The sequence below is a fragment of the Eucalyptus grandis genome, chromosome 8 (genome assembly GCF_016545825.1).
Source record: "Eucalyptus grandis isolate ANBG69807.140 chromosome 8, ASM1654582v1, whole genome shotgun sequence".
Lineage (NCBI taxonomy): Eukaryota > Viridiplantae > Streptophyta > Magnoliopsida > Myrtales > Myrtaceae > Eucalyptus > Eucalyptus grandis.
Genome location: NC_052619.1, coordinates 8,292,090 through 8,314,666, shown reverse-complemented (window position 1 = coordinate 8,314,666; position 22,577 = coordinate 8,292,090). Strand labels below are relative to the sequence as shown.

At 41.3% G+C, this 22,577-nt stretch overlaps 2 protein-coding genes across 2 annotated transcripts; one reads left to right on the top strand and one right to left on the bottom strand.

Annotated features, from left to right (window-relative positions):
• Nucleotides 1-3,522: 3,522 nt before the first annotated feature.
• On the bottom strand, nucleotides 3,523-7,191 carry LOC104423938 (probable disease resistance protein At1g58390). Its single transcript, XM_039299551.1, has 2 exons — nucleotides 4,331-7,191; nucleotides 3,523-3,658 (listed from the first exon to the last, which is right to left on the bottom strand). The coding sequence occupies exons 1-2, from the start codon at nucleotides 7,189-7,191 to the stop codon at nucleotides 3,625-3,627; spliced, it is 2,895 nt and encodes a 964-aa protein (XP_039155485.1). The 3' UTR covers nucleotides 3,523-3,624.
• Nucleotides 7,192-13,239: 6,048 nt separating this feature from the next.
• Nucleotides 13,240-19,747, top strand: LOC104422709 (sulfite oxidase). Its single transcript, XM_010035116.3, has 12 exons — nucleotides 13,240-13,444; nucleotides 14,165-14,280; nucleotides 14,400-14,462; nucleotides 14,605-14,641; nucleotides 14,789-14,870; nucleotides 15,924-16,042; nucleotides 16,450-16,545; nucleotides 16,750-16,860; nucleotides 16,946-17,047; nucleotides 17,364-17,411; nucleotides 18,404-18,619; nucleotides 19,446-19,747. The coding sequence occupies exons 1-12, from the start codon at nucleotides 13,370-13,372 to the stop codon at nucleotides 19,560-19,562; spliced, it is 1,182 nt and encodes a 393-aa protein (XP_010033418.1). The 5' UTR covers nucleotides 13,240-13,369; the 3' UTR covers nucleotides 19,563-19,747.
• The last annotated feature ends 2,830 nt before the right edge of the window (nucleotides 19,748-22,577 follow it).

Here is a 22,577-nt window from a genome sequence, read left to right as displayed (position 1 = left end):
GGCGAGCATCATAAATTCCACATAACCCTTTCCCACAATGACACATCAAGTTAATATCGAGACGGAACCAAACCTTCATTATTTGTACAGAATGGCTGTGGACAACAAACATGAACATATATCAAACAAATTCAACCATGGGCAGCTCATATAATCATGAATACGGCTCATTCAAGGCATGAACAACACTTATAATCAAGAATTTGCCAAGTTTTAAGCATGGACAGCATCTCTAATCATGAATCCCGCAAGTTCTAAGTAAATACAGCGCCTATAGCTTTGAATTCAGAATATTGTGAACATAAAATAGCACGTATGGCCCTGAAGCCAGCATATTCATACCATGTGCAGCACTCATAGCCCAGAAATCAGCATACTCTAAATATGTGCAACACTCATAGCCAAGAAATCAGCATGTAGTGAATATGAATTGCAGGTATAGCCCTTAATCCAGCATGTTGAGCCGGCAATGGAGATGACATCGTAGGCACGTGCCCTTGTTCCAGGCCTCTAGGTGAAATTCTATGATACCCACTGAAGAGAAGCCAGCCAAGAGTGTAACCCCACTTGCATGGGCCTTGCTCCTCAAAAATTAACTTCGCCAAGATATTTAACTCAGACTTTTAAAGTCCCGCTTCAGGATACACAACCAGAATGTCACAATCTCTTAAAAATGCGTGGATTATTTATGAACTTCATTTGGATGACGAGTGGCGACTTTGAATAACTAAGGAGAGCAACTCTGTCTTACTCAACTTAACAAACAACTCCGGGCTACTGATTGAAACAAGGAATGTCTCTGTGGTAGAGAAGCAAAAGGTGGGAGCGAGGTACTCTGAACAGGAAACATTGACAAGCGAGAATATGAGTACAAAAACTGAACACGAAGCGACATGGCGCATGATCATATATAAAAGGAGATGTTTGACTTAGATTATTCGTTGGAATCGTAATTCCTCTAATCGAGATAAGTACATCCTACAGTTCCTGGCTGAGCATAATCGAATTTTGCAATGCACCGTCACTGATCATTCTCTTGGATAATTTTACCAAACAACTATTGCACATCATCTAACTTATTGCACCTATTAACATATATCTCGAGTTTGAGCCATTGAACGAACTCAATCCAAAATGAATTGTGGATAAGGTTTAGAACAACCAAATCTCAGAATATGAAATTTACTTCATTGGTGAAGTCGTGTTGTAAAGTCCAAAGGAGCGTTGGACTTTGACCATAGGAGAGGACAGAAAAGGAAAGTGCAATATTGGACTTTGGCCGCGAGATATATGGCCACCGTATTTCAGAGAAATAAAAGACGAAAAAAAAAGGGGAAAGTCCAAATGTTGACTTTGTTGACCGAATCCCAGCTCGATTCGGTTTCCTTCACGCGTGGACTTCTTTTTTGACCGGTCTAATTTTGGACTCCTCTAGCGGTGGCTTATATGTCAATTCTCAACGTTTGTTCTATGAACGCTGGTTGACGTGGCGAAGGTTTCTTGAAGCGCCGTTTTCACAGAGTGCTTGCCCATTGGTTTCGTTCGGGCAATTATATCCGTCAAGAATTAGTGTTCAAGCCAATTAAAGTATTGTAACAAGAATTTGTATATAATTTTTCCACAAGATTGAGATTATTTCATGAGAAATTTTAGGATTAAACACTGCGTGAGTTATTTGGTATAATTGAGGCTTAGGAAATACTATTAGTGTTTGAGTGACTCAAGTTATTATAATTTTTGTGTATCACTTAATCCATAGTAAAATTCGTTGCTACTCTTCTCATATGACCGAATTACGTAAATCCGATATTCGATTTATTTTCTTGCTCTATCTATTTATTATTTGATTTTTCGCTTTTTCACAACAGGGCCTCCCATACTCCAACGCCACTGGATTGAACTCAAACCACTAATCTCGAACCAATCAGGACCAACAACCTCATGGACCGAAGAAATACTTGTTTGAGGAAATAGCGGGGTGGTTCAGCGTCTACAATGGAAAGACACCAAAACAGAGCGTAGGGCAAGAGACAAATTTGAAAATGAATTCGAAATCTGATACATGAGCGTAATTGGGAAAGAAACGACCTGATAAGTGTGACTATTGATTGACGAATTCCATTGTCGCCTTAGCGTCCTATGGAACTGGCCCTCTATGAAGATTTCTCTATTCTTCTCTCTCCACGTTTAAGATGCAGAGCATATCACAGCTATTGAAATAGAGCCGGAGTTGATTGTCAAAATCAGCGATATGAGCCTCTTCACAATTCGACAACTAGGGACGATGGGACACTTAGGGCCTGCATGTTTGTGTTTCTTTTTTTTTTATGAACAGATTTATTTTTTTTTTGTTCCCTAAAATAAAAAAAAAAGAACGAAATGCGTTTATTTGCGTTTTTGTTCAAAATTTGTTTTTTTGTACCAAGAATAAAATTAGAACAGAAATAAGAAACAAAAAAAAAAGTTGTTCCAGAAACACTTTTGAAGAATAAATTTTCTCTCTCATTTCTTTTCTTCTCTTTTTTTCTTCTTCTTTTTTTCTTATTTTTTTCTTTGGCCGGTCGCCGGCCTCAACCATGGCCAACGACCTCGCCGGAGGGTCGCCGGCCCCCGGCGAGGCCGGCGTCGCCGGCCCTGGCGAGGCTCGGCGAGCTTGGGCTCGCCCGGCCAAGGCGAGGCCGCCGGCCCTCGTCGGCGGTCACCGCCATGGCCGAGGCCGGCGATCGACCAAAAAGAAGAAAAAAGAAAAAGAAAGAAAAAAGGAAAAATAAAATAAAAATATTAAAAAATTAAAAGAAACAAAAAAGATTATAAATTTACCAAACGTGTTTCTATTCATTTTTTATTCCTAGAACATGTTTACCAAACGTATCTTTCTAGTCAAAAATTGTTCCCTGGAACATAAATAATTTTTATTTTGTTAGGAATAATTTTTGAACGGAAACATAAACAAACGCACCCTTAGTTGTAGGCCTCGAGCTTCTGTATCCGATCTCAAAGAAGCATTTACGCCGATGAATCCACTGGCCTATTCGCGCAACTCTTGATGTTGTTTACCATAGCAATAGGAGATGATTCAGTTCGGGCTACGGGTTGGCCGTTGGAGAAGCTGATGCAAGCGGGCGGAGACGTCTGAACACTCGAATCGACAAAGATGTTACCTCAAGCGAGAGAGAAATCCAGGGGATTCCACGTTCGAGCTTGGCGCGTCTTCCGTGATCGGAGATGGAAGGCCGGTAGGCGGAGCTGGCGACTGGCCGGGAAGCTAGAGAGGCCGTGAGAGGCCACCAGCGAGAAGAAGAATCTAGAACTCTTTTCATTTTCTTTGGGAAAGAAAGCGTGTATCTTACTAGTTGGGGCCTACAACAAATTTTTTTATTATTCTTGTTATTCTTATTTTTATTCTCGCACTCGTTGCTAGCAAAATTCAGGTATCAACATGGATAAAGTGAATGGAATCGTGTCAATTCATCATATAATATGACTGGTATATGAAATTGTTTATTGGCACACTGAGAGAGAGAGAGAGAGAGAGAGAGAGAGAGGGAGGAGGAGGGATTAAGGGGTGGGAAGGTGGGACATATACATATGTTCAGCTCCGAAAATCGTTGTAGTAGCTTGTATTCAAGAAGGAGCCGTTGCCTTGTTATCATCATCACTGTAGGAAACGAGAAACCACTAAATAAGTTAGCTACACACACGTGTGCATACAGATGCAGTAATAGTACTCATGATGGTGAAAATAAAGTGACCTTGTTCCTATATGACAAGCTTATTTTCTTGAACGATAGGTCTTAACCAGTGTAAAAAAAAAAATCTCTTTTATCTCTTCTTCATCGTCTTGTATGTGAGCTAGGTGAAAGGCACACTCAACATGCGTAGGCTACGAGGATTAAGGTTGGTTCCACAGCTTACTTGTGAATCCAACATTAGATTTCACAAAGGTTAAATGATATTGGCCTTGTGATTTTGTGTTATTTAGTAGGATTCACTGTAGCCTTCATAGTTTCTTAATATGTATTGACTTGGTTTGATGAAATGAGAAAACGCAATTCTTATCAGATAAAAATCATAATCGTGGCTTTTAATCCCTAATGAGAAATTATCAAATCCATAAAACATTTTCATCACTTTGTGTAAAGAACATGTTCCGCAGATTTGGGCCTCTTAGCGTCCTTTTCAACGTGCGGATACATCATCTCCTTCTTTGTTCCTGATTTTTATCGTTCTTTTTAATAACTAATAAGTAATTATTGAAATTATCAATCTATAAAAACGTTTTCATCGTCATGCATAAAGAACATGTTTGAAATTTACTATTTTCCCATACCTGTCGTCACCGTCTTCCGACCTCTCGATGTCTTCTTCAAAATTCAGATTCGTCTTCACTCCTATTTTGCCCCTAAGTTCTTTAACAAGAGTGTCGCTTTCGGATGTGACATCTATATTCTCCAATTCCTTGCACTCCTCGATATCTTCAACAGTTGTCAAGCTCTTTAGGTGCCTAAGCTCGAGTAGTCTGAGATGTGGCATTGCTCCTTGTTCAACAATCACCTCCCGAAGGCAAGGCAGCTTCCAAATCTTCAAGATCAAGAGGCTCGGAAACCCATCTCTGGCGAACTTCAGACTAGTGCCCAGGAAAGAATTGCCCAACAGCCTGAACGTCCTCAGGTGTTTCAGGAGACCACCCAACTCGGCCATCATGTCTGCCTCCAATTTCGAGCCCGACAGAGTCAAAACCTGGAGCGAGACTGGCAAGAGCTGTTTCCAGTTGGGTTCTTTGAGTTGGCCTAGCAAGTAGAGCGCAAACAGTTCGCGATGTCCTGCCAACGCCAATTCCGGTAACAGACCTATCTGCGATGTTTTCTTCTTGGCTTCTTTCGCAGGCTGGGCTTTTTTGGTCACCCCAAAGGTCAAGGACCGGAGATTGGGGAGCCTAGAGCTAATCCAATCGGCCACTGCTTTTCCAGCAGAGCCTGAGGTATCCCTATCCAATTGGTGCAAGAAAAGCTTCAGCTTGGTCAAGCTCTCCATCTGGACGGAGTTCTCCTTGACTTCACCCATAACCAGCCCGCTTAAGGTTTGGAGTCTACTCAAGGCCATGACATTGTTGCTGCGAGCCTTGAAGATGGTCTTCAGGTTGATGTAGAACCAGTTTAGATGCAGGTGCCTCAAGTTCCTTGCCATCCAGAAGGAATTCGGCAGGGAAGTGATGTAGGTGTCCTTTATGTCAAGAGTCTCAAGGTATTGCAGATCCGCAACTGCTCTTGGGATTGAGGGCAACGCCGTGGATCTCAAACCTAGGTACTTTAAGAGCACCAGCTTATGGAGCACACCATGCAAGGATGGCTTATACACACCTTCCAAGTCAAGTACCCTCAGCAATCTATAGGCAGTCTTGGAAGTCATCTTCCTAAGGAACGTGCTGATATCCTTGGTGAGCATGCCTCTCCTCATGAAGAACGACAGAAACGAGCGGACGTAGCGGAGGTTCAAATCAGGGTAGCTGCCGCTGCGGCTGTCTCTGACTATGTTTGTGTGCTCTGCAAGCCACCGGACCTTGGTTTCTCGTGGTTGTGCCAGGAGCTCTTGTTGCTGGCCAGTTGGGTAGCGGTCGTTCTCGTCTTTCGACTTCCTAGCGTCATGCACGTAGAGGAACCCTGTGTCCATCGCGATCGGGTGGATCACGTCATACAGAGAGTTGAGCATGTGGCAAGTTTTGGGGGATCCATCTGCCCTCCAGCTCGCCACATCGATCATGTTCCTTTCCGCGAGCTCCAGAATGAAAGTCTCTCCCACATCCTCAGGCGCCCTTGTCGTTTTCCATTCTCCGCCACAACAATGCATATCCAATAAGCCCTCGGCCAACCACAGCCGCACTAGCTTTCTCGTTCGAATCGGGGTTGCTCGGGGGAACAAAACCATGTAGATGAAACACGGTTTCAGAGGGGCCGGCAATTTCTGGTAACTCAACTTCAGGAGATCTAATAATGACATCTTAGAACCATCTTTCGCCAACGCCGCGCGTTCCTGCTTTCCAGCATGTGGCAGAAATCCGAGAATTAAGGATATACGGAGCAGCGAGCCCTGACACGTTTCTAGGATAGCCTCCTCCTCATTCGAGAGCTTCTGAACGTCGGGCACTCCACGCAACTTCAGGGAGAGCATTTCCCGGCTTTCTTTTTGGTTCAATTTTTTCGGCTCGATCGGCTTTTCGAAACCGCCCATGGTATTGGCTATGAGGTCGTCTTGAGTCGTGATGATTATGTGGCCCTGCCCATGACGCAGGATTCTCGCTAACCCTCCCAAGAGTTGCACGTTGGACGTGTGCACGCCATCCAACACGATGAGGAACTTCTTCCACTTGGCCAAGTCATGGGGGTGGATTTCCGTCATCTCCTGCAAGTTCATGTCCTTCAGCTCCCTCGCCAGCTTCCTAATTTGCTTCAGTACCTCGAACAAGAACTCCTGCATGTCCATGCTGGGCGAGAGGTGGACCCAAGCACGCCACTTGAAGCCCAGGTACATCGCTTCCCTGTAGACCCATCTCGCGACGGACGTCTTGCCGGCACCTGGCTCACCCCTAATTAAAGTCCAACCGAGATTCCCCGATTTCGGTCCCTCCCCAATCCTCTCCTTTATTTCCTCCTTTTTCTCCCGCCATAAGGAGTTAATCGACGCTTGCCAATCCCATAAACTAGTCAGCCTTTCCTGTTTCTCGTCTTTCCCAGGAACACTAGCAGAGGAGGCCTTCCTCGTCTTGCCCTTGGCCTCCTTGCCTGTGAAGCACTGATCTTGACACAACTCCCGCATCTTATTCACCAGATTGGACAGGTCCCTCCGCAGCTTGCACCTGGAGATGAGCGCGGTGGGCGGCCTCGTGGCAATGTGCAGGGCCTTGTGCCTTCCGCGGGCCTCTCTGAGGTGGAATTTGTCGATGAATTCCTCGGCGTCGTACATGGCTTGGAGGAGCCGCCCCAACCACCTCATGGTGCTCGGGGACAAGCTGTCTCGCGTGGAAAAGAACTCTTGGATCATGGCCAGCTTCTCCCTGGCCTCCTTCGCGAGCGGTTCTGTCAATGAGCACCTTAGGCACACCGGGTGAGAGAGCAACATCTCTAATTTCTGGGACACGATCTCGGCGGCGGCTTCAGCAGCCCACGTGTATGTTATCGTGTTGGAAGCAGCCATGCCTGATCAATGTGTTTGTTTCGAGCAAGCCTGCGTGTGTATGCTGGCTTGTTTGCTTGGATTAAATTTATTTGTTGGAACATATCGTTTTAATGCTTTTCTTGGTATGGCCTCTCCTGTCTCCAACAAGCTTTGTTTAATTCTTTGCTTGTGCGACTTTTTGACCGTGAGACGGGAGAAAGTAGAATAATTGTGATAGAAAACTAAATTTCGTTTAGAAAAGTAACTTAATGAAGTTCTTTACTTGTGAAATCTATCGAATCATTAAATATAACAATCTCACCGATGCATCTTATTCTTTACTTTGCTCCTATGTGTGAAAGTAATCAATTCGATTTTATGGTCAGACCATGAGCTGCGGAGATCATCAAAATGGCGTATCAAAATGTAATATTTTGATGATATTCCAGACCATTTTGAGAATTTAATATTTTACTGACGCAAATAGCCCATGCATGAGTGATGTGAGATCAGAAAGACATATTAGGCATTTATTGAATGAGATCACTTGATTAATTGATTGGAAAAATGGAACTATGCCATTAATCTATTGGTGAAGTCTTCGTTGCATAGGGGAGTAGACGAAAATGGAAAACATTTATCAGAACAAATTGTTTGTGAATAGGCTATTTCTACGGAGGCGACTCTACAATTTTCGGATGAGTGAAGGTGATTCATATTCTTCGCACTTAAATGAGTTTAATACTATTTGTACAAAACTTGCATCAATCGATGTCAATCTAGATGATGAAGACGAGTGCTAGGCTAGGCTAGGCAAGTCCTCTTGCTATCCCCTTAGTCATGGATAATCCTCGACTCGCGGACCCCTCAAGTGCCATAACTTTGGACAAAGGGACACTTAAGTGCCATAACTTACGAAAGGTACACTTAAGTGCCAAAATCGGAGTAAAAGGGATCACTTGAGTGCCAATCCGGCCAAAAATGCGGCCAAAACGCCAACGTGGCGTTTTTTCGGAGAAGCGTGGCCAAACGGCGCCGTTTTGCACGTTGACGTGGCCAAAACGGCGTTGTTTCGGCTAACGTGGAAAAAATATATAAAAAATTAATTAAATTTAATTTAAAATAAAATTTAGTTAAAATATTTTAAAAAATAATCATTTAAAATTTTAAAAAACTTTTAAAAACTTTTAAAAATTAAAAAAAAAAAAAAAAAAAAAAAAAGGAACGGGGGGAGGCGGGCGAGGGCGATCCTCGGCGGCGGCCCTTGGCCCGGCCGGGCGAGGCCGCCAACCCTCGTCGGATCGGGCGAGGGCTGCGACCCTCGCCGTCGATCGGCCGGGTCGCCGGCCCCGCCGGGGCCCGCGACCCGGCCGACCCTCCCCCCGCCGTCGCCGGCCCTTCCGGCGGCGGCGAGGGCTGATCCTCGGCTGCCTCCCCATTCCTTTTTTTTTTTTTTTAAAATTTTTTTAAATTTTAAAGTTTTTTAAAGTTTTTTAAATTATTATTTTTTAAATTATTTAAAATAAATTTAATTTTTAAATTATTATTTTTAAATATTTTAACTAAATTTAATTTAATTAATTTTTAATTTTCTTTTTACCACGTCGGCCCCAAAACGACGCCGTTTTGCCACGTCGGCGTGCAAAACGGCGTCGTCGTTTGGGCGCGCTTCACCGAAAACGCCACGTTGGCGTTTTGGCCGGACTTTGGCCGGAGTAGCACTCAAGTGATTCGTTTTTTTTCGAATTTGGCACTTAAGTGTATCTTTCGTAAGTTATGGCACTTAAGTGTCCATTTGGCCAAAGTTATGGCACTTGAAGCGTTCTTTTGCCGATAATCCTCAATAGTACAATCTGATTCTATTCAAGTCGTAGTAAATGGCCGAATCTGTCTTCTCCTTTCTTCATACGCAAGTGGAACTATCTGTAGAATTATTTCAAGCTACATACCCTTCTCATAAGATGTTGTCTATCATTCTAGTGTGGTACACACTAAACATAACCTTCACCCCAAATATTTGAGAATATTAACTCCCATCACTATGCGGGATAACACAAGACAATTATAGTATTTGGAACTTGATAGACGAGTCTCAGAACATAACATATTCCAAAGAGGCGAAGGGGGATAACACAACCACTTAGAAGGGAGGGATTTTTCTGCGATGGGCTTTGGGGCAAGCCTAATCAGCTTAGCTACTTGGCCTCGCGTGGGCAATAATTCATACTCACTTCTCTCGTTCGGGCTATAAGCCTATAATTACATCCAACAATTTTCAATCATATTTTGCGGGGCCCATGGGCTTTGGCTCATGGGTTTTTGCTTTCTCCTGAAATGAATCGCACAATCGATGAGGTAGGGCTTCGGTTTGGCTCGTAGAAGACGGGCGCACTATTCTTGCAAAAAGGGGCAATCGACAACCCCGTTCCTGCGGCCTCTACAAACTCCGGTTACTAAGGCTCCGCATGAGAACGTTTATGTTCTTCCGGATTTCTGTTCTTTTGTTCCCCGGAACAAAAAAAGAATAGGAATCCATTTGGTAACGTCAAGTTGTTTTTCTATTCCCTGAAATAGAAAGTTAGCTCGGGAATAGATTTGGAGCGAGAAACGAGAAACAAAAAAAAAAGTTGCTTCTTGTTCGAACAATTTTAGAAATAAGCCAATTTTCTTTTTTTATTTTTCTTTTATTCCTCTCTCTTGTCGCGGCCACCTCCAATCACTCGAAGCCACCACCGACCACCGGCCGCTGCCACCGCCCATCGCCACCCACTGTCGCCTACTGCCGCCTCCAGTCGTCAACCGGCTGCCGGTCGCTGACTGGTAGCCGGTCCCTAGCCAGCCTCCGCTGTCACCGCCTGCTTGCCACTATCCGCCACCGTTGTCCACCGTTGCCGTCGCTACACGATCGCCGACCGCCGACCGCCGACCGTCACGCCATGCCGCCGCCTGACCCATTGGTCGCCGACGACCGTGGGCGGCGGCGACAACCGGTGATTGGTGGTCGGCGGTCGGCGATCCGTGAACAAGAATAAAAAATAAATAAATACAAAAAGAAACTTTGCGTTACCAAAAGCATTTCGTTTACTCATAAAATTGTTCCACGCGGAATAGAAATAGAAAAGAACTATTTCTGGAAAAAAAAAAAAAAAAAAAAAACCTCTTCTCTAACCAAGAAGCGTTGTCATGCACGTCATGAGGTCTGCATGGTAACATTTATGTTTCTCCCAATTTCTGTTCTTTTATTCTCCGGAACAAAAAAAAGAACAGAAATCCGTTTGGTAAAACTTTTGTTCCCGGGAACAATTTCTCTATTTTTTTGTTCCCGAGAATAGTTTTGGAATAGAAACAAAAAAATGTAGCTTCTTGTTTTTGGGAATAATTTTTAGAAATAAGCAAATTTTCTTTTTTTATTTTTCTTTTATTCCTCTCTCTTGCCGCGACCTCCTCCAACCGCTGGAAGCCACCGTCCACCGCCATGGCCGGCCACTACGGCCGGCCTTCGCTGTCCACCGGCTGCTGCCACCTCCGTCCGCCACCGTCGCCGCCATCCGCCGATTGCCACCAACCACTGCCATCGATCGCCACCGCTTGTCGCCATTCACCACCGCTGCTGCACGACCGCCGACCATCACCGTCGATCGCCACCGCACAACCCATTGGCCGCCGCCGGCAATTGTGCGCAAACAGCGGCAACCGGCGGCAACAAGGGCGGCGGGCAACCCGGCGTCGGCAGATCAGCGATCCGTGAGCAAAAATAAAAAACAAATAAATACAAAAAAAAAAAATTCGTACCAAACGCATTTCTGTTATTTTTCTATTTATGAAGTAAAAATTTTGTGTAGTTACCAAACACCTTATTTTACTCAGAAATTATTTCCCGAAATAGAAATAGAAAATAACTATTTTTGAAAAAAAAAACTCTTCTCTAGCTAAGAAATATTGTCATGCGCAGCCTGATTCTTCTACACTTCCTTCTACCCAAGAGCCGTCCACGTTGAGCTTGCTGAAATTTGCATGAAAAGTAAGTGTGGGGGGGGGAGGACATGCGGTTTCTCTTCCATCGGGTCTTGTCTTTAAGCTATTGAAAAACAATAAAAAAAAAATAATAATAATAATAAGCAGCACTGCGCAGCCCTCTTTCTTCTTTTTTGATGTAGTTTGGGCAATAGTCACCTATCTAGGGTCGGTGCTCCTTCCCCACCATTTGAAATTTCAACAAGATCGCAGGTCGATACTAGTTTTTTCCCCTTTTCACTTGGAATAGTCACTTTGTTGAAAAGTTCTCGCAAATGGTATTACTGCATTTTAACCGATTTATGTTTTGGCTCCTTCCCGACTTAAAGATTAGGCTATCAAATCAAGTGACATGTTCAGCTAAAAAAACTCGGGTGATGTATGATTGTAATCCCCGCTTCTTGCTTTTTAGTTGCTATATCAACGTCAACAAATGTTTTGCATCTAGCACTCAAATATGAGAAAGACGTTTGCAAATTCCATTTTGATTACTGGTAAGTGATGACCTAATTGATTATTTGTATGCATCCCAATATCAAATGGGTGGCATTGTTGTGTTGCCACATCATTAGGTTAGTTCCTCTTCCATGTTCTTACTAACGTGGAATGGCCGAGGGCATTGTGCTGCATTCGTTTTGAGGAAAATATTTTCTTGACACATATCATTGGTATTATTAAAAGTATATAATGAAAACGTTTTTTTGTTGATTTATGAAAATATTGTTCAAATCATCAAATTTTTTCATGAGACAAACCAGCCCTAGCTACTTTAGGTCGTTTTGTGACTACTGGTTGTCCCTTCTAAAGTAATTTTCTCTAAGTTGCGTTGCGGGAACTGTCTTATGCGTGGTTGCCTAGTGACATCCCTCTCTTTTCTAAGACGCGTGTCCCGGCAACGGCAATTACATCAGTCCATACAGCAGCAAAATTGTCCGTTTTTGTCCGGCCTTCAAATTTAATAATTTGCAAGTTAGGCCAAATAGTTTAGAAATTACGAAGAGATAAAAAAATAAAAATAAAAAGAGATGAGAATAAAGAAAGCAAAAGTTGTTATTTTATTATCAGAAAATTGTGGGCGCCCGTAGTTTGGAGCCCATCTCCTTGTCGGAGTGTGGACTGCATGAGCAAGGTTCATAAAATTCCATCACGACCATACAAAAAAATGTAAATAAATGAATAAAACGAAAGAAAAAGGGGCCAAGGAATGAAAGTTCCAAAGCTAGTTGTCCTGATGTGTTTGTGGTTCTACTTGCTTTGCGACAATAAAATCAACCTGGACAAAATTACAGTAAAAACACTTTGTTATTTTAGTTCATTAATTATTTATTTACTTACTAGTACTTTAAGTTTATGAGTAGGAAATGATAATGTTCTCTTTTGAGGTAAAAAGAAAAATAGGAGGTAAAACGGCTGAATTTATATCGACTCAAAATAATATTGCATGATGAAGAATGTTGTGCCGATTATTGAGTAGCTTGAAAATTGAGTTCCCCGAATGAAAATTTAAATATGAAAAATTATATTTTATCATTAGATAGCTTAGCAATCAAATCTCTCCATTGAAAATCTAAATTGAATTGTATATGAGAACTCGAATTTAAATTCGTTAACTAATTTGCATGAGAATCTATTTTCTCATGGATATAAAAGCCTTGTATCAAACACTTGAATAGATCCTAAACACAAAAAAATCACGAAACACATCAAATTTATAAAAAAAAAAAAAAATGTATGCAATCGAATCTAAAAGCCATAATAAATTTCTTAATAAGCCTTGCGTCTCAGATCATATTTGAATTATTCACAAAAGTATCGAGACGTAAGTTGTTATTATTAATTAATTATTTTAAGGGATGTTAATAATTGTTTTTACAAAAACATTTTTTAAAATTATTTATTTACCAAGCGTGACAAACGGAGGAAAGGTGCATCCTCCACCATGAAATGGTGCGTAGGCCCCGATGAATGGGCATCCGAGTCGGCATTCTATTAGGAAACAAAAATCGAGCACCAAAAATATAGATTCATAAATAAATCAAAAGGAAGAGATACAGACGTCACCCACCCTCTCCGTGTCTGTCATCTCCGCCACTCTGTTGTTCCTTCTCGCGAGAGAGAGAGAGAGAAAGCCGAACCGTTTCAATTTGAGGTTGCAGTCAGAAATCGCCGGAAAAAGAGAGGAGAAGGAGAAGGAGAAGGAGAAATGCCAGGGCTGAGAGCACCGTCGGAGTACTCGCAGGAGCCTCCTCGACACCCCTCCCTCGTCATCAACTCCAAGGTCTCTCTCTCTTCCCGATTCTCCGCCTGCTTTGCTACCGTGCGGTCGCCAGAATCCGGTGGCGTCCGACGCATGGAGGTTTCGGAACTGTGCCCGTGGCCTTTTGTTGTGTCGTTTTGGATCGTGCTTCGATGTGCACGTGGAGCGAGTTTGATTCCGTCCGTTTTGAGGTGACGCTGGAGAGATTCGCTCGGAATCCGCTATAGATAATTTGTCTAGCTCCGGTATGAGGTGGAAGTTTTCGGATTGGTTGAGGTTGTCAATCGATGTGAGCTTTCTTTTCGTATGCCTTGACAACCGTATTCTCTGAGTTTGTTCCGAATTTCTAATGAAACTCCCCTCTCTATGCCTGGTCTCCACACGGCCGGGACTCCTCATCCGCGTTTCATTTGGTGAATTCGAGACTCGGCCAACGCTTTTCTTTTACTCGAGCCGCGATCAGCTGCTATGCTACGATGGCTCCTAGGCATTGCTACTCGAACCGTGTTAAGTTGTGCGATTGTCGGGACTAGAGAATCGAAGTTGGTGTTTTCTAATGCCCGAAAGTGTGGAGCTTGAGTGCTATTTTGATTCGTTTTCTCCGTCAGGGTCGACTATATATGGCGGTCAAGTTGTTCGAGAGAGATCTATTTAGCCAGTGGGAGTTTTCTGCAGATTGCAAGAAAATAATACTCTAATTAGATGAATATGTGCTAATGTTCTTCATGGTGGACTGTGCAGGAGCCTTTCAATGCCGAGCCACTCCGCACAGCGCTAGTTTCGTCTTACGTGACTCCGGTGGATCTGTTCTATAAGAGAAATCACGGACCCATTCCTCTAGTTGATGACCTTGATAGGTTGAGTTTCCTTAGTTCAATTCAATAGAAGCTATTGGTTGATACTTTTGTGGGTGATTCACACAATAAACTCTTAGCCTTCTTGCCACAACTGATCTCACACCTGTCTGGCAGAGCAGCTATTATGTTACAATCCATGGGCTGATTGAAAGTCCCAAGAAGATATCAATGAGAGATTTATGGTGAGTGCCAAATGTAGGCTCACTTGAAGTTTGGCTGGTATATAATGTCGAAAGACCATACGAGTGCTTTTAGTATACTCTGTTGGTTTTTCTCTTTTTCTTTATAATGCTGGGTAACAACTGACATTCCTGCTGTTATCAGGGCTCTTCCGAAATACAATGTTACTGCTACTTTACAGGTATTGTTTATTTTTCCTTGCTCGCTGCATATTTCCTGGGCACACGTCTCTTAGACTATTGTAGTGCCTTTAATTAAGAGCATGAGTAGTTTTCTGATTGATTAAATGTTTGAGGACTCTCCGTTTTGGCTTGTGGGAGCTGTGAAGTGTGCAGGCAATAGGAGGACAGCAATGAGCAAGGTCAGAAAAGTGAGGGGTGTTGGCTGGGATATCTCTGCCTTAGGAAATGGTGTGTTACTTAACTGTTGGTTGACAATGCTAGCTACCTACATTATGATTCATGTAACCAGCATACTTTAGTGTCTTATCGTGGAATCTGGATTTTGTAATTTGCGGAAGCATGTGAAACAGTGGACATCAATTTGATGGGCGAAACTTGAGGCATGCTCCTTTTCATTCTTTAAATTGAATTATGATAAATTCTATGCATGTTTGCAAGGCCCATTGTGGGATCAATTTTCAGGATGGGTTCTGGCTATTGATGCTCCATTTGATGCTTTAAGTACATATAATTGGTTTTATTTGGTGAAGAATGAGGGTTGGGGTAGTCCAAATATATAATTGGGTGTGTTCTGATTGCTTTCTCACATTTTGCTCAGTTATCTTATAAGTAGTGTTCTTATCAGGGAAAATGGCACTTAAATTCATTGAACTTGACATGATAACATATTGCTCAGTTATCTTATATATGCTGCCTAAAGGCTTTATAATTGAGTCACAAAAATGATAATATGATTGGAGAAAACCGTGGGCTCTCAGCATCTTTTTCTTCTTCTAGTTCCTCATTGTCACCTGAATCTTTAATTTTGCTCGCATATTCACGGCAACAGTGAGTTCAATTTTACGATTTTCCTTTTGTTGGTAAGTCCATGCAAAGAGTGGCTTCCTTATAAGAACATTTCCCTGTTAAATCATACTGCTTTATCCTGCTTCTTGATTCTAGCCAAAACAAAATATCCCTTGTCTTGATATCGTGATGTCCATTTTGCATAGGACTGTGCTTGAGGACCCAAGTTAAAAAGTTTTCTCTTTTTTGGTCAAAATACAAACTCATTGCATCTAGATGTTCTGTTAATTCTATCACAAATGGGGAAAGAAAAGTTTCTCTTTGGCCTATGTATGTCAAAGGGCAGTATGGATTCTGGACACCTTATTCTCTTAAGAGTTCACAAATATTTTAGCAGTTCTCCATCCTTATTTTGACCCAAATTCTGGTCAGTTTTTTCTTTTTCTTTTTCTTTTTTCTTTAGTTTGAAACTAATAATTATCCTGATTTTTCCAGCTGTGTGGGGTGGTGCCAAGTTAGCTGATGTTCTTGAGCTTGTTGGAGTACCTAAGTTGACAAGTGTGACTAGATCAGGTGGAAAACATGTTGAATTTGTAAGCGTTGACAGATGTAAGGTAAAGGTTCAAGTTATTCTTGGCAGTTGTTTTGTGTCAAGATAAAAAAAAAATGCGTTCATTAGGAGGGTGTTCTTTTCTGACTCACTTTAATGTGTTATTGGAAGCTTTAAAATGGTGTTTTTATTTTTTTTCACCTGATCTTTTTTCAGTTTGCAAGATTGAAAAAGAATTTCGTAATTATGGCTGTGTTCTATATGCAGAAGAATGTTTCCACAGTTTGCTTATGATTTTCTTGGATTTCTGCCTGAGGATTTTTCGGCGCATGTGGTGTGCTTTATTTAGAAGGAAGTAATGATCTCTTGGAGCAGCTTCTTAATTTGCTGTTTTGTGTGGAATTATTTACAAATTGCAATCGCTGTTTGGAACTTCTAAATACCAAATTTCTCTGTAATGAAAACCTTTAGGAGGAGAATGGAGGTCCCTACAAAGCATCAATCCCATTAAGCCAGGCTACTAACCCTGATGCTGATGTTTTACTTGCTTATGAGATGAATGGTGAGGTTAGTGAACTTGTCTTTATGGAAACATATATGGTAATTTCCATCACAGTGTTATATCACAAAATAATTGATTATGCTTCTGTTTCATTTGCATATTGTCTTCTTTGCTAAAATCACTTTCTCTGTTGCTTCTGCTCATATTGTTAAGATATCAACCCTGTAGGAGTTTGTCTAGGATTGATAGTTTTTCCTATTCTGCCAAAGACTCTTAACAGGGATCATGGTTACCCATTGCGGGTGGTTGTCCCGGGTGTTATAGGTGCCCGCTCTGTTAAATGGCTAGACTCCATCAACGTAATTTCTGAAGAGTGCCAGGTCAGACAAAGTTATTTTTTGTGAAAGTTTGTACAGCTCAATCTTGTCTTCCATATTATTTGGGTAAACGATTGTTGTCTTGCAGGGCTTTTTCATGCAAAAGGATTATAAGATGTTTCCACCTACAGTAAATTGGGATAATATTGATTGGTCAACAAGGAAGCCTCAGATGGATTTCCCTGTTCAGGTAATGTCTATATGAATTAACTCGCGCCTGGGAAAATGTCAAATCTCCATTATTGCACAGCTACCTTTGTCTTGCTTTGAAGATGGACACCTCATTCAGTTTTTATTTTGCATCGTGCCAGAAAATTTATGTTACTGTCGAACACTCAAAAACAATGTTGCATTCTGTTTGTTTCTCTTGTTCTATAAGGACTAATCTCGGAGAGATAGATTTAGTGCAGGATGATGGAACTTTACCTTCATTGAACTATGGTGGATTATTACCTTTTGTTTTGGTGTCATATTGTTGCACTGATTGCTTGATTTTGTGTTGGCAGTGTGCAATATGCTCCTTGGAGGATGTGAATGCAATTCAACCTGGAAAGGTTCGATTGTTATCAACAGTTTTACTTGCACAGACATCACAGTTTATTAGTCAGTAAATTGTGGCATGCACAGAATTCTGTTGGTTCACATACTATATGAATCTATGGTGGTCTGCCGTGCACCTGTACTTTTGTTAATCTTCCAAAAGAATAAGGGCTCGTCTCAGTTCTATCCATGTGCTAGATTTGATTTTGATATTAGTGTGAACCTTTCTCCATTTCCTATATTTATTAGTCTTGGGACTCTTAGGTGGGAAGTTTGTTGATATCGCTGCATTTGGATTTCTAAGTTGTTTCATGGCACAGGGATAATAGCGGCTAGAGAGTTCATGCAGTCATAAAGGATTTCCTATAAAATAATCAAAGGTTTCTCATATAAACTTGCAGAGTGTTTTTGAAAAGCAAATATTGGGGCTTCAAGTAAAATAAAAGAGCAAAAGCCACCAAAAGCCCTAAACTATGCCTACTGTGTACACATTTTCTTTAGACTTTTTTCCATGACATCAAAAATCCCAAACTTGGTACTTATGTGAGGCGTTTATCCTCCACTAAAAACATATCTTTATGGATGTCAGAAAGCAAACATTGTTGTCATGGTGCCCACTGGGGTTAGGTGAAATAAAAATGCCAGTTTTTAGCTGGAAAAGTCATCTAACGAGACCTTAGTGGAGGGCAAATATGCCACATAGGTACAAGTTTGGGGTTTTCTATGTTACAATAAAAAGTTTAGTGGCTTTTTACCCAAAATGAAAACAAAAGTGAAAATTGTGGGAAATATGGATCTGATCCCTACCCAGCATAGGGTTAGTCAATATTCGCCATGATTGGCCATCCACTAATCCCCAAATCCTTTGGTTTCACCTCTAAGGTTAATAAACATTTCTCGAACTCTTGATGCTCCCAAGTCAATGTTGATGTCCTTTGATGCTATTCAAGGGACTTCCTAATTTGTTGAAATTATTCACATGAAAGAAGGATAAATCATGATGCAGGTAAAGGTTAGTGGATATGCAACATCAGGAGGTGGCCGCGGAATTGAGAGAGTTGACATCTCCATCGATGGTGGCAAGAATTGGGTGGAGGCTTCTAGATATCAAAAGGATGGCATTCCCTACGATTCTAGTGATATTTGCAGTGACAAGTGGGCATGGGTGCTTTTTGAAGCTACAGTTGATATTCCTCACGATACTGAGATTGTTGCAAAAGCGGTATGTTTTCCTTGATGTGAGAAAGTGTCAAAATATTGTCTCACATTACTTGACAACGGGTCTTAAATGTTCTATGTATTCATGTATTATCTCTCCACCTAATAACTTAAGCTTTTGGGTTTGAGACTTTCTAACATGGTATCAGAGTTAGTCCTATCCCTTTTGCGAATGTGCGTGGCCAAAATTCCACGTGAATGTGCGTAGTCCAAATTTCACTTGCTGCTCATAATTAGGCATGCATGTGAGTTTGGTGTTGAAGTATTATCCCACATAGTCTGACAAACAATCCTAAATGCTCTATATATTCATGTGGTCTCTCTCCACTTGCTAGCTTAAGCTTTTGGGTTGGACTTTTTAACACAAAGCTTGCAGCTCCCCTGTTATCATTGTCAAAGCCTCGTAATAGCTATTATGATGGGTAAATCTCAAAGTATGAATGATCTTCTGGCTATTACTACTTGTTGCACTGTACTCACAATATTGTGGTGGCAGATAGTTGTTTAATCTTGCTTTAGATAAGCTAAAATGCAGAGATACTTTGACATGCTGTTTGTTTCAGGCACTGCTTTTCTCATGGTCCTATTTGCTTGTAAGCATTAGGTTGTTTCTTTTTTATTTGTGTGATTGGTATTAAGTGCATTATTTACCTAGCAATGCAGGCAAAGCTACTCATCAGGAGGCAATAGCTCATTTTGGTCCTTTAAATCATGAATTTGACTAAGCGGGCTCATTAGTCTGATATAAGCCTGAGTATCAATCATTCTCCTCTTTGATGGTCTTGCTGATTGACTCACATGTCTTGATGCATCTCTTATCGTTATTTCAGGTTGACACTGCAGCTAATGTCCAGCCAGAAAACGTGGAGACCATATGGAACTTGAGAGGGATACTAAACACTTCCTGGCATCGTGTTCAGGTACGGGTTGGTCACTCGAAGATGTAGACAACGAGTCGTGCTAAGCTTTTACCACAATTCATGGACTCGCGAGAAATAAATACTGCCTCTTACTCTTTTCTCATGGGGAACGTGTAATGGTTTGTTTCTAATGTGCTATTGAAAAATAATATCCTATCCCGAATCAGCCGAACAATGCAAGTTGGTGAGTCTTTTGCCACTGTACTCCAAAATCTTCATGGCATTGTCCGAGACTTGCGCAGTCTCCTGTGATGGCCCCTTGTGTTTGCGAACATCGATTCTGCACATTGTTCTCCCCTAAAGAAATCCATAAAGAAGGAAACAAACCTTGGTGCCTCGCGAACGGGTCCGACCAAAAGTGGGCCGAGACAAGGATCTAAGCATTCTGGCCGTGAATTGTGTGTATAGCACTTTTCCATAATAATTCGGCCTTGGAGGGAACAACAGGATGAAATATTCTTAAATGATGACGATGCATGTTGAACCCGATTGAAAAATTCAGCCTGAGCAAGGGATGAAAATTTCTCAAATGATCTCGGTACATGTGAGCCTAATTGAATTTTTTATCCTGTTGGTGGATTTTACTTGCGACGACCAGTCCGTCCAAGTTGGAATTGAGGATTGTTTTGGATGCAAGGAACGAGCAGAAGGTGAAAATCTTGATCTTCGATGCGAAACGGACGCTGTACACTGGCACGCGGCCCAGTAGTAAACAAATCGGGTAGGATGAGGACATTTAGTTTTAGCGTGGGGTTCAGTTAGAGTATATATATAATTAAAATTAAAACAGATGCTGAGCTTTAAAAGCCCAAGGGACGGGGACATTTCCAAATTTGGCCAACCCATCAACAATTCGTAATTGAATCTTTTCAGGAAGTGTTTCTAGATACTATTTCTCTTTTGGTAGATAAAAGTAAGCATAATTCAAATTAACGTCTAAAATTTATTATCCCTACTTGATCACCTAACGAAGCATGAATCACTCTTCAGGAGATCGTGAATAAAGCATAGTGTAAAAGCGCTTGTTTATTCCATGATTGACAATCCAATTAGCAAGAGTATTTTCTTTTCGGAAGTTATGTTGTACTTTAAATTCAAAATGAGAGCTCAACATTCTTTTAATGTCTTTAAGCAAAGCAAGTCCAGTTTTATTTAAAGGTGAGCGGTTGCAAGTTCCACTTGAAACCTAAAACTTATCTATTAGAACAGATTCTTCATTTTTGGAGTCTGGAACTTACTTTGTCACAAATTCCATGATTTATCCAAGCTCCATTTGTATTATTAATTAAAAGATTACAATGACTCACCACCTTTAATAACCACCATTTGCTATTACAATTCATGACCATAATTTATATTTGAACAAATGAATAATATGAAATGTTAATAAAGTAAAAATCTCAATTGTAAAATTAAACTCAAACTAATGATTTTAGATTATATACTTATCATCGGACGCCATGAAATATCAAAATATCACACAAAGACATAAACTAAGAAAAATATAAAAACTTATCGGATGTTCCTAGTTCCAGATTATACTTACCTAAAATCTGAAACTTACTCGTCAAAACAGGTTCTCTAATTTTTAGAACTTAAAACTTACCTTACATACCTTGAAACTAGAAACTTGATAGATTCTCACTGGTCTAATTCTTCAATTCCAGTTTTATTTGGAACCATGCTCACCTCTAGTATTATCTACCATAGTTTCTTCTGTTGATAAATTCAATCTCAATAATGGCTTGCAAAAATCATGTTGCTTGGCAAAGTATAGTCTCAACCACAATGTCCAAAGTTCAACTTACAAGGACAGACGTATTCCAAGGAAAGAGGCAAAACCTCCAAGCCTGCGAATCTGAGGTCACCTTTAGAAGCCTCTTCCATATTCAACGTAATCCATCTTATGGGTGAAGGGTCCCAATTGAGCAAAGTCGGAGAAGAAAGTGTAGCAAGCTGTTCATAAATGAGGCGCTGGTGATTTCCTTCATGTGTGACCGAATGACCTGTGCAAATTCGAAGGAAGGATAAAGTTGTATTGGAAAAGTGACTTGCTCGAAAAGCCACGCAATCACTCCAAAGGCTATGCCCAAGTCTAGATACTAGTTTAGCATAGATAATCAAGAATGTTTCAACTTTTACATGTCAAACTAGAAAAACAGCGCATTAAGATCGTAATATTTTCATATTCGATTACTTAACAAGTTGTTTGTGTCTTATTAAGAAAGATCTTTTAAGATATGATTTTGTGTCAGTTATATCTTACGATCCTAAACATTTAAAACGTGACTCCAAACTCGAGTTGTCTTATCAATTAAATTATTTTCGGAAGTTGCTCAGCCAAGGAAAAGAAATAAAGAAAGAAAAGACCGATTCACCATGAGCAAAGTTAAATGAAAAATTTCCCGGGGGTAAACTAAAGTTAACTGTCGAGATGATCAGCACATGATCATCATACACTATCACAAATATCGTCTTAGTCAAAAGCTTCTTCTTGTCCCATCAACACGAGGCCAGCCAATCCCAGCCACGATTCAATCTCTCTGTTCCTCCATCTTTTAATTTCCTTAATTCTGCACATGACACGATCCCCGCCATGTCGGCCACCTTCCGAGGATACGCCTGCGAGTTATAGTCCCTCCCTCTCTCTTTCTTGTCTGCGCTTGGGGCCCTCGTTTTCTTTTGTCGCAGCACGTGTTCCGATCTCTCGAAACTCGTACCCATCCACCGCTGCTGCAATGTGAACCCGTGAGAAAGCCAAACCCTCCAAAACTCGAAGCAGGAAAAAAACGACCCGCTCTTTGCCTTCGTCGTATTCGCAGGACTTCGATATTATAAGGCCATAAAATACACATAAACGACAAAGACCAAGCCAGTGGACATCGTATTTTCCACCTAATTCCTGCCAGCCATGATGTGTTTTTTTCCCCGATTGATTAACAATAATACCCACGTTTCGAAAAACCTTAGTCAATAATCTTTTATATTTCTTAGCTGTGTGGGTTCTTGTAAACCTCAGTTCGGACCTTTCTCGGATGCCAA

Coding starts and splice junctions, on each gene's coding strand:
- LOC104422709 (XM_010035116.3), top strand. CDS start 13,370: ATGCCAGGGCTGAGAGCACCGTCGGAGTACTCGCAGGAGCCTCCTCGA. Junction 13,445..14,164: donor CCCTCGTCATCAACTCCAAG/GTCTCTCTCTCT, acceptor TGGACTGTGCAG/GAGCCTTTCAATGCCGAGCC. Junction 16,546..16,749: donor CTTATGAGATGAATGGTGAG/GTTAGTGAACTT, acceptor ATTCTGCCAAAG/ACTCTTAACAGGGATCATGG.
- LOC104423938 (XM_039299551.1), bottom strand. CDS start 7,191: ATGGCTGCTTCCAACACGATAACATACACGTGGGCTGCTGAAGCCGCC. Junction 3,659..4,330: donor TCGGAAGACGGTGACGACAG/GTATGGGAAAAT, acceptor CGTTTCCTACAG/TGATGATGATAACAAGGCAA.